This window comes from Hetaerina americana, unplaced genomic scaffold (genome assembly GCF_022747635.1).
Source record: "Hetaerina americana unplaced genomic scaffold, ioHetAmer1.1.p SCAF_9, whole genome shotgun sequence".
Taxonomy (NCBI): Eukaryota; Metazoa; Arthropoda; class Insecta; order Odonata; family Calopterygidae; genus Hetaerina; species Hetaerina americana.
The window spans coordinates 72,276,411-72,288,739 of record NW_027287538.1 but is presented as its reverse complement, the minus strand read 5'-3'; the positions used below and the strand labels follow the sequence as shown (position 1 = coordinate 72,288,739).

The 12,329-nt window shown below is 42.3% G+C and overlaps 1 protein-coding gene across 1 annotated transcript in view; it reads right to left on the bottom strand.

Moving 5' to 3' along the window:
* LOC139698612 (uncharacterized) overlaps positions 1-12,329 on the bottom strand; it is a 165,873-nt gene that overhangs the window by 31,245 nt on the left and 122,299 nt on the right. Inside the window, exon 10 of the mRNA XM_071597455.1 lies at positions 8,466-8,606. Coding sequence (XP_071453556.1) covers positions 8,466-8,606 — 141 coding nt within the window. The remainder of the gene's footprint in view (positions 1-8,465; positions 8,607-12,329) is intronic.

The window sequence follows — 12,329 nt, the reverse complement described above, 5'->3', positions numbered from 1 at the left end:
AATTTCGCATTTGGCACGTCACATGTTTCGACGTGTGACGTCATCACACAGAGTCACGCCACCCTTAACGATGGCGCTTAAACGTCGAAACAATTGTCTTGCCGATAAATGAAAACATATGAAAGTTTACTTGATTGTTTCAACTTTCCACACCTAAGGTGGAATTTCTAAAGGTCAACGCTTCAAGAGTCAAATTTATATTAGCTTAAACTAAGTTAAATAAGATTAAACTTTTGAAGTTAAACCTCAAGTTAATCGGGTAACAATATTTTGGCTCCAAAGAATACCCACATGCGAACAAATGTGTCAATTTTCCGAAGAATACAATACATCATTGTGGAACAAGGCGAACATTTCTCTATACAAGGAGAAGGCCCAGAAATACCCGGCCTCCTGACCTATTGATGGTGGTAGTTGTTTAAAAAATATCACTGAATTAGAAAATGTGCAATCTATAGAGCATATTTTTTAAGTTTGAAGACGGCAGGTTGTTTAGTATTTGTTCGGCAGCCATCAATAGTGAACGTTTTTGGTGAATTTGTGAAAATGGAGAAAATTGGTCATCGTTATGTGATACAATACTTTTATTTGAAAGGCCTCAAGAGTTTAAACGAGGCTGTCAAGACGAGCATCGCATTGGTCGACCAAATGAGGTGACGATACCAGAAACGGGGAAGAAAATCCACAAAGTGATACTGGATGATCGTCGACTGGAAGTGCGCGTGGTAGCAAACATAGTAGGCATTTCGAAAAGTGCTGTACACTTCATATTAACTGAAAATTTGGACATAAGAAAGCTGTGTGCAAGAAGGGTGCCGCGTTTGCTCACACTCAAGCAAAACCAGTGTCGTGAAGATGTTTCAATTGAGTGTTTAGCAAAGTTCATATAAACAAACCAGAATTTTTGCGCTGTTTCATCACAATTGAAGAAATATGGGTCCATTACTTCACACCCGAGATAAAAGAACAATCAAATCAATGGATTTAAAAGGGAGAACCGTCTCCAAAGAAGGCGAAGGCCGTTTCATCTTCAGGCATGGTCATGGCGTCGGTTGTTTGGGATGCGTGTGGGATAATTGTCATTGAATATCTTAAAAAAGGAAAACATATCAACGGTAAGTATTAGGCAAACGTATTGCAACGTTTGAGCGAAGAAATCAAGCAACAGCGGCCGCATTTGACTACGTAGAAAGTGTTGTTTCATCAAGACATTGCACCAGCTCACAAATCCATTCTTGCAATGGCCAAAATTTACGAATTAAAGTTTGTTTGTGGTCAAAGATTTTCCAACCGTGAAGAAGTGATGTCGGCAGTTAATGGCTATTTCGAGGAGCAAGACAGTTCTTGTTATAAAAAGGGTATCGGACATATTGAACATCGCTGGGAAAAGTGAATAGAGCTGAAAATCGATTATATTGAAAAATAAATACATTTTTTCCAACATTTTTGTGTTTTCTTTGCTGAGTAGGTTAAATTTGGGATTACCCTCGTGTAATAAGTGCAAACTGTTGAATGTAGTCTCTCCCTCTCTCTCCTCTCGCCTGGCATTGATACCAACCTCTAAATAATTCTATTGACGATCTACTTTCGCCTGAAGAATTAAATGTTGACGCGTCAAGGTTCATTTTAATTTTTTCCCAATAAAATAAACACGTTGTGTTGCAAATTTACTAGAAATATATATTAAAAACCGTTTTCTTCAGAGGTTCGCCTGATTGCCTTCGACCCTGATTGAAGGACCTCCTCAGCCAACGAATCCCAGCCAGCAATGGCGATGAGAACCTGGAAATGCCAATGGATGGTTAGCAATCCATTTCCTCGAGTTCACCTTTGGGCGGCGTCAGGTCTGCGTAATTCTCGCATTTGCGCTGCACCAAAGGGCGACTCCTCTAAAGAAAACGCGGCTCTTAAATAAACATTACCTCACGGGTGGAAAATTCGTAGATGATGAAACTCAGATTTCCATCCTCCCCAATTTATGATTCCAATGGACCCCCGGATTCGATTTTTTCTAATGGACCCCAACCGCGTGGACTAGGAAGGGCACGTGTCTCCGCGGCGAGTTCACGTGAGTAATCAGCAAGGGGAGGGAGGGTGGAAGAACGAACCGAGAGGCGCCGGCGCCACCCCCCTTGGAGGGCTTCTTGGCCCCTGCAAACTGCTCTTCATCCAATTGGCCAATTCGAATCCCGACCCCGACCCTGGTCAGCGTCTTGCTTCCGAAAGGCACCCACATCGAGGGGGCGGGAGGGGGAGACAACACGTGACCTGCCACGCGGCGCCCCGGACCTCTTTCCCTTTCCAGGTGACCCACCTGTACCGTGTGTCCCAGTTTCATTAGGAATGTGGGTGTGAAAATTAAAAGACTTGGATTATGTTAAAGAAATCTCATTATTCACGATCCTTGAAGTCCCAGCAACAGCTGTGTAGAATCACCCTCCATGCAGCCCCGATTTAGCACCAAATGACTTCTTATTATTCCCGCTCGCCAAGAAAAATTGCGTGGCCAAAGCTTTTTGGCGCCTCAAGAAGCCGTTGATGCATTCAAAACCCATGTTTTGGAGGCATCTCAATCGGAGTGGAAAAAGTGTCACGAAAATTGGTTCGAGCGTATGCAAAAGTGTATTGATTATCATGAAGAATACTTCGAAAAAGAATAAAGCCATTTCCAACAATAAATTACTATCTTTTAATTATTAGGCTCAAAATATTTATAGCAACCATCGAAGAAGTTCGGAGCGCTACTATAGCTACAGCATGGTCGCATGGCTCTGGCCGCGAATGTAGCAGTAGGTGATTGAGATACGTCGGAAAATGGCAGTAGAACAGCGAGACAGCATCAAGAGAGGCAGAGGCAAAACTTCAAAGACCTGTCTTAAAGGGAGCCCAAAGTGATTCTAATTTCACGAATTAGATTGTAACTGGGAACGAGAAACGTTTGCGTTTACAGTAAGAGCGTCTTACAAAGCGGCAGGGTGTTTGAGTGGTTGATCCCAAAGAAGCCGAAGAAAGTGCGAATGCAGAAGAGTCGTGAGAAGACAATGCTAACAGCAAACGGTTAATTCTCAATATCATCTCGGCGTCCTCAACAGTTTAAGTGCAAAAATTCATCGAATTTGAACCGGATACCTAGAGGCAGGTTCCATGGTCTCTCCTCCACGACAACGCCCCAGACCGATCGTGGGCGAGTTTTTGCCCAGAGAGGGGATCACAGCCCTGAATCAATCGCCGTATTCGTCGGATTGGACCCCAGATCACTTCCGGTTGCACCCCAAATTGAAATTGGTAGTATAAGGACGCAGTTAAGGTGCCATTAAGGACGTCCGAGAGAATTATTTCGTAGTAATAAGAGCAAATTCAAAAAAAATAACTACAGTAACTGCTTCAAAACACTTATAAATCGATTTCAGCGGCGTGTTGATTCAGAAGGAGACTACTCTGAATAAATACAGTTTTACAGGTATAACAAAACCCATGACTTTTAATTTCCATAGCCACAGTCCTAACGGAACCGGGATACACAGTGTATTCAATGGGGGGTCGTGAACGTCCCCCAGCGAATATTACGACTCTTTCCCCCGTGTCGTTCCTCTCTTCAAACCTTCGTCATTTCTCTCCTTAGTTCTCCCTTACTTCCTACCTGCATTCACGCAATATGTCCAGAAAAGCCTTGCACATGGCGCTCTTCCTTCATCTCTTACCTTTGACCTCTCCCCAAGCATTGCTTTCCCTTTTATCGTGACCTTCGGAAACACCCCCTCCACCTCTCAATATAACCCCATCCCCTCTCCTTTCCTCGGCCTTTTTTCGGATTTCACTTCCCCTCCTCGCCGACCACATTTAAAACTGCCGCCCCTATCTTCCTCTCCGTCCAACTGATTTTCTTAACTCTTCACCACGCCCACATCTCAAAAGCCTCCAATCTACGCTCATCCCAATGCCCAAAAGAGACCAATTTTTGGAACCATTAAGCGGTGCGCTCCACATTAAAGTCTAATATACTAATCTTTTCATCGCATCTTTATTTATCGGGCCCATCATCAATTCTCTTCGTCAAAATGCCTCCTTTGTCAACGCCACTCTTCTCCGAATGTTCCCATTACGATGACCCCTTTTTCCTTTTAAAAATACTGCCGGAATTCATGAACCACTCCACTTGCTCTTGTTTAGCCCTTTCAACTTTTAATGTTTGACTTAGCTCACCTGCTCCTTGAGAAACTCATTACTTCCGTTTTCTTATGGTTGATTCCTATTCCCACAAATATGATTCACTTCATTCAAAACACAGGCGCAGATATAATTATTTAATCTTAAATCTCGTCAACTATTGAAATTGCTGACGGTGAAAATTTCATAAAACAGATTTCAATTAAAAGAAATTAAAAGAGTAATTAGTATTGGTGGCGGGGTATTTTATTGCTGATAAGAACTCTTCCATCAGCAAGGCTGTGATAGTTTCAGACAACTGTTTTAAAGTGTTTGGTGCTCGATTAAAAGTCCTCAATCCAAAAGAACTTATGTATGCGCATTTTAGAGGTCGACGGACGACAGAGTTCATTCATTGCTAGAACTAGACGGGTAAATGAAATGTTTCTCAACCCAGAGCAACGATCGAGACGTAATCATCAGTGAACATTTTAATATCCCATTTATCGGCCCGAGACGGACGAACTCGAGATGGATGTAAATATAGAAACTCTTGAAGGAATTAGCAAACCAAAGAGTAGTAAATTTTCAAAAGAGATTTTGATTTATTTAAATGTGGGGACTACAGTAGCTTAAATTGCGCGTCAAAGAGTTTATTTGTTAATTTTTTTAAGAAAGATAGTAAATACCAAAATGCTGAGAAGACAGATTCACTTTCCTGACGTCATATGCTCAACAGTCAAAAGATTCATACCCAGTAAATTTGCTAAAAATAATACGGAACCAAGATGGTACAAGGTGGAAGTCAGGAAATCGTTAACCCTTTATCGCAAAAAGTTGCAAAAAATACGGAATGATATTTCTAGCAACGTTTGGAATATTATAATTAACCTACGAGGGTCATCCGGAAAGTAGTACCCGTTCGTGAAATAAAGACACAAAAGTAAATATTAACAAACATAAAAAATTTTATTTGAAAGAGGATACTTTAAACTACTTCTCAACATAATCTCCAAGCAAATTAAGGCATTTGTCATAACGTGTGACAAGTTTCTGTATTCCTGCTGCATAGTCCTTCGCCGCCAGCTCATTGAGATACGCGAGGGACCCATCTTGCACAAATTTTTGCATAATGCAGATGGTGTTTAACAATTTCATGAACAATTATTCGAGAAACATTGGGAAAATGCTCACAGATGTCATCAATTGTGACGCGCCGATCGTTCCTCACGAATTCGTCAACTGAGCTCACCAGTTGGTCTGTAATGACAGACGGTCTCTCCGAACGCTCATCGTCGTGTGTGTTCCCCCTCCCCATGTTGAAGTTGCGACACCACCGCCGAACAGACGACTCGTCCATTACATTGTCTCCATACACCTCCTTTAATTGGCGATGAATATCACATGGGCGAACGTTTCTTGCATTGAGGAATTTAATCACTGCCCTCACTTCACAACTGGCGGCGTTCTCAATTTTTTTAAACATTGTAAACAATCACAGAAACAACACAGGCAATGCTAGCGTCACGCAACTTGGCTCAGAGAAGGCAGACAAGCCACTGAAGCTATCTGACCTCGTCCAGCGGCTACTCGCGTCGTCAGCACTTCATGCGGCACGAACGGGTACTACTTTCCGGATGACCCTCGTATATTAGATATAAAGTACGAATGGGGGAAAGGACCGCCGAAAAGCGTGAAAATAGTACACAAGAAAAAAGAAGTTGATAATCAAAACGAGAATCCGAAAGAATTTTAATCGTATGTCAGAGGGGCTCAGAGAAAAAAGTCCAAAGGTAATTCACTCAAAAACGATAGTGGCAGAAGAGTAGGCAATCACCGCCTTTAGCCGCCGCGAGAGTAACAAGCCCGGGCAACGATGTACTCGTTCGAGGTGAAGTCAACTTGGCGCTGGACGACGTTGACCGACCACTCCAGCTGCCTTTGGAAGGCGCCGTTCGGAGGCAATGAGCTGCTTCATTATCGGGGGGTCCCACCGCATTCCTCATGCGACCCTTTGCTGGCGGTTACCAGGGAGGGATCCAGAGGCACTTTGATGATGTGCCCCCTACTCCGAGAGCTCCTGGATGTACCATCAGTTGCGGACGCGGGGCCTGAGGGTGCATTCTGCAACTTTCCTGAGCCCTAATGTGCCCGCCCCTATCGGCGAGCGAACAGGCGATTGACAACGCTCTGCGATTCGCAGGGACGATCCCTGAACCGATCCCGATAGGGTGCCGCGGCTGAAACGTATGCTACTGCCTTCTGCCGCTCTCAATGAGGGCGGTCTTTTTTAACGCCGCAGACAAAGGCCATAGAGGTATGTTTATGAGAGAGAGAGAGAGGAATAAATAGGAAACCTGTCCAGCGAGACCTATCCTCTCTCCCCGTTGCAAACAACACGGTCAGTGAAAGTTAAACCAAAAAAACTGGATTCCACGGGATAAACTATTGTTTTCAATATGTCCACTTTTCATTTCCCTCCAAAAATATTATGGCTGGGTTATTGGAATTTGGATATTTCTTTTCTGGTATTCCCTGTAACTTAAAAATGTTTACATAATATTTAATAGTTTTTAGCCGTGATTTACAACTAACCCTGAATAAGATTCTTTCAAAAAATGATAAATCCAAAAAGAAACCAACGTTTACCCATAAACCCAAATAACCCAATAAACTAACGCACAAACATCATTGTAAAATATAAATACGAGGTTTATTATAAAGTATCTCGAATTTTGAATTTTCGCGGGTTACGTATATTTGATTTTTGATTATTTCATAGCGTCATGTCATTACTTATATCTCTCATTTATGCCGAAAATTTCGGCCATTTAGAATGTTCAGTTAATTGCTGAAAGATGACTTCCTGGGACGTGTTTACGCTTGTCTTCGATTTTTACCTGTTCCAAAAAATGGATCAAAGAATCTGTATAAAATTTTGTGTGAAAAAAGAAATTAAATTCGCGGACGCATTTAGAATGTTGACTGTAGCATTTGTTGGACTGTGGCATACCTTGGAACGAAGCAACGTTTATTGGTGTTACAAAATATTCTCAGAGGGCCAAGAAGACGTGAACGACGAAGAGCGTGGCGGACGCCCGAGTACGTCAACGACAGACGAAGACATTGATGAAGTGAAGAAAATAGTATTGGCCAATCGTCGAATTACCGCTAGAGGAGTTACTGAGGACCTAAACGTATCGATTGGCTGCTACCATTCGATTTTTACCAATGATTTGAGCATGACACGGTTCGCCGCGAAATTCGTACCAAATTCGCTCAATTTCGACCAAAAACAGCAACGCATTAGCATTGCTGATGAGGTGTGGACTCTGACCGCGAAACTGGTGACGAATAATGGGTTTATGGTTATGACGTGGAAACTAAAGCTCAATCATCCCAATGGAAGCTGCAGCACGAGCCAAGACCGAAAAAAGCGCGCTAAGTTCGGTCGAATGTGAAAGTTTTGCTTACAGTTTTCTCCGATTGTAGGGGCGTGGTGCAATATGAGTTCTTGCCACAGAATATAATGGTAAATAAAGAATATTACCTGCAAGTTATGCACAATCTACGCGAAGCAATCCGCCACAAATACCCGGATTTACGGAAGAACAAAAATTGGCTTTTGCACCATGACAACGTCCCTGCTGACACATCGTTACTTGTGCGCGAACTTTTGGCCAAAAAGAACGCACTAATGATGTCGCAGCCACCGTATCCCGCAGTGAATTTTTCTAGTTTCCAAAACTGAAGAGGCAAGTACGACGCTACGCTACAATTGACGAGATAAAAACTGCATCGCAGAAGGAGCTTAACAAGATCACAGTAAATGATTGAAATGCTTTGAGGATTGGAAATAACGTTGGCACAAGTGTATAATATTTGATGAGGACAAAATGTATGTCCATGAATAAAAAAATAATTTTTTGAAAAAAAAACACGAAAGTCCCGATACTTTTTGAACAGACCTCGTATTACATTATTTCATAACTACAGAATATGGTTGAATAAACATGGCGACCAAATTAAGCACCAATTCCATTTTGTTTCCCACGTGCCTCTCTCCAAGTCCGGCAAGGACAGCGCATTACGCCTTGGCTTATAGAATAGGGATATGGCCGCGAATACCAGCACATTTTGCGGCAGCGCGACCCTCACTTTTCCTCTCCGAGCCCTATTCAAAGTTTTCAAAGGATAAATAATTGCACGGCACGAGTTTTCCCGGGAAATTCTAATTCGCGAGTCGTTGCGCGAAGGCCCGCAATCGCTGGCCCATTCCACGGAGCATCGCACTGCACTCTTGCCTACCCTGCACTCACCTGCAGGTAGAAGGGCTCGCCGTCGGCGACCGCTTCGAGGGGCGGCGCGGGCTGGACCCCGGGCTCGCGCCACCCCTCCTCCGCCTCCTTGGTTCCCGCCGCGGCGCCTCCGTCCGGCTGGCGGCAATGCAGCGACTCCGCCTGCGAGGAAACGGTTTATAAGAGCGGGTGCACGGCCGAAAACTTTAATTTCAAAGCTATTTTATGCAAAAGTCAGGGGGAAAGCACCCGAGCACTGAATGTCGGGCGAGGTGAAGGCATTCGTCATTCAATGGCATTCAATTTCGGCAAGACACTCTGTACTGCATGTGCTGTGAATGGCATGTTCTCCTTTCCCGAATGCTACGTGCCCCGGAGATTGACAACAGACTCATGAGAATGACAATACGGACATTTAATGACTACAGCCCTTAAGCCTGCTATCAACTACGTTTAAATGTATGTACACTATATATATATATATATATATATATATATATATATATATATATATATATATATATATATATATATATATATATATAATATATATATATATATATATATATATATATATATTATATATATATATATATATATAGAACTGTGAGTTCTGTCCCTCTCTTCCTTGATAAAGGTGGTCACGGCCACCGAAAATTCGAAAAATAGTGAGTCTCTTTTTTGTGTTTTTCTGTGTTTTTGTCTGTGTCCACTAGTGCTAAGTGTTATACATTATATATATATATATATATATATATATATATATATATATATATATATATATATATATATATATGTGTGTGTGTGTGTGTGTGTGTGTGTTTTCCATCGATTGACATTCCGTGCTTAATACACTATCCATGCAATGTTATTGAAAATGAGGGTGATTCTCTTTTGAATTTTCTGATCTATGCTTTTAGCTATTCAAAGGTTTCATTAGATGAATCATAGGCAAAGTAACAAACAAGTAAAAGAGAGGTGATTTCCGCTTTATATACGCCGCGTATGGAATGCACTGCAAGTACTTATTTGGGACAATTATGGTTATAGATGAATTCGTTAATCAAGGAATTGGGAGGTATTCCTCTCGAGTTGTTTTAGAAAATGGTCTCAAGAGGAAAGGAGGAAGTCTTATTGGAGTGAGACGGTAAGGGGTGTGTGGGGTGTGCTGGAAGAATCGCTACGGGAGCCCCTGGAATGACGTGGAGGGAGCGGGAGAGGCTAAAAAAGACTCTTAAAAAAGGCGTGCGGGGCACCCAAATTTGCTCGTGACACCAGAGAGGGAATTATTCCAGTTCCTCGTGCTAAATTGGCACATTGGGGCATCGGAATGAAATAGAGAGAGATCGACACCACCACTGGATGATTCTAGCACTTGCATGGATATATATATATATATATATATATATATATATATATATATATATATATATATATATATATTGACAACACAATCAAACGGGACTTCTATAACATTCTTAATTCGAGATCAAAATTTGAAGCTTCACTCCAACACACTGAATACTGCGTGATCTGGAAGGGAAAGTACCTTTGTTTATATACATGTGAAAGCAAATATATACAAAAATAAATAAATGAATGAATAAATAAATAAACAAATAAATAAATGAATAAATAAATAAATAAACAAAAAAAATATCTAATATATAATATTTGGACGCTACAATAGAACGCAAATAAAATAGTAACACTTAAAAGGACACTCACATTGTTAATTGTTTAAGCATTCGGCATTTTCCGAGACCTTCTTCAGGTAAGACTTACGTTAAATAAGAGTCTTACTTGAAGAAGCCCTCGGAGAAGGCCGACAGCTTAAACAATTAACAATGTGAGTGTCCTTTCAAGTGTCACTATTTTATTTGTGTTCTATTCTGGCGTCCAAATATTATACTACTCGTGTGAGTGTTTCTATATCATCAATATATATATATATATATATATATAATTGGCTGACACAACATAACACAAATAGAAAAGAATAGACACATATAAAAGAACACTTACACGGTAAATTGTTCGAGCTTTCGGCCCTCTCAGGGGCCTTCTTCAAGAGAGACTGAAAATATGCTATGGAACAGGAGAGGGGAAAGAGTTATGGGCGTGGAGGGGAGGTGTGGAGGGGAGGTGTGGAGGGAATGCTGGGAGGGAAATTAAATATGGCGGTTAAGGGTGGGAATTTTAAAGGAACGGAAGGATAGTATGTAGGCGGATTCACGAGTTCTCACCTCTATGTTGGTAGCTGAATCAGGTAGGGATTCTAGGATGCTGAGGGAAAAACACTGGTCGAATGAAAGGTTGTGGGAATTGGCGTGTGAAGGGATAGGAAGAGAAGAGAGTGAGGCAGAATTACAGGAGTATCGGTGATTATTCATTCGGATGGATAAGGGGGTAATGCATTCACCTATGTAGAAGGAAGTGCAATGCTTGCATGATAAAAGATAAATAATATTTTTTGAGAGGCAATTAGCGTGGGAACGAGGTGGGGGGGCTATGAGGGGATGTAGGGAGAGGGGAGTAGGCATAATAAGAGGACAGGTTTTACATCGGGGGCGGTTGCAAGTTGGGGAAATATTGGGAAATTTGTCACGGGGGGGCGCCAAAGGGTTGGTGGATCTCAGAAGGTTTTTGAGATTGGCGGGTCGTCTGTATGCGATAGATGGGCATTGGGGTAGTAAGGATGAGGTCGCGTCATTGTCATGTAGAATTGGGAACAGTTCTTTAAGGAGGGTTTTCAGTCTGTGTGATCCGGGGTAATAGGTGGTGCAAAGGTTGAGTCCTGCGTCAGATGTGGGCTTGTTATTGTGTGGTGTGTGTGGTCGGGTGGAACGGTGGATTTTATTTCGTAGCAACTTTTCTGGGTAACCGCGTTTGAGGAGTGCAAGGTGTAGATTGGCAAGGTATTTGTTGAGAGTGGCTGTGGTGTTGCAAATTCGGTGTCCGCGGATAGAGAGAGAGTTAGGAATCGAGCGTTTTGTGTGTTGAGGATGACAGCTAGTGTGGTGAAGGTATTGCTGATGGTTAGTGGCTTTGATGTGTACTGAAGTAGTGAATTTGTTGTTTTGAAGTGAGATGTCTGTGTCAAGAAAGGTGATAGTGGAGTCTGAAATGGAAGAGGTGAATTTAACCGTGAAAGATGAATTTAAGGCGGATAAGAAGTTGTTGAGAGAGTCAGAGCCATGTGTCCAGAGAATAAAAATATCGTCTATGTAGCGGACCCAGAAAAGAGGTTGAAGGGGTTGCTGTGACAGGAAGGTCTCTTCGAGATGGCCCATGAAGAGATTGGCGTATGATGGTGCCATCCTCGTTCCCATCGCTGTGCCTTTTGTCTGTAGGTAAAAACAATTTTGGAAAGTGAATGCATTTTTTGTAAGGACGAAAGTGGCAAGATTGAGGAGAAATTCCGTTGAGGGGCGCTGGGGTAGGGGGCGCAGAGAAAGATAATGCCGGAGGGAGGATAAACCTTCTGCATGGGGAATAGAAGTGTAGAGTGAGGTAACGTCGATGGTGGCCATAAGTAGGTTGGGTGTGGAGGGAATAGAGACGGAATATGTGTCTATTCTTTTCTATTTGTGTTATGTTGTGTCAGCCAATTATTGTGCCGCTCGTATGAGTTTTTCCGTACAATCGTGATATTAAGCTACCTAGCTACTGTTCCTGTCTCTTCTGTGTTCGTCGTGGGATCCAGCACCAGGTTTTGCGCCGCGGATTCTGCTCTATTTTGAATGTGCTATCCTTTCCCTCACCACTGTCTTCCTTCGTTTCCTATTTATTTTCCACAACCTTCTCAATCGCCTAAAAATGGACCACCCTCATCCCATTCCGTCTTGGATCCGAAATTTTCGCCGTCACGCCTATAAGCTCGCC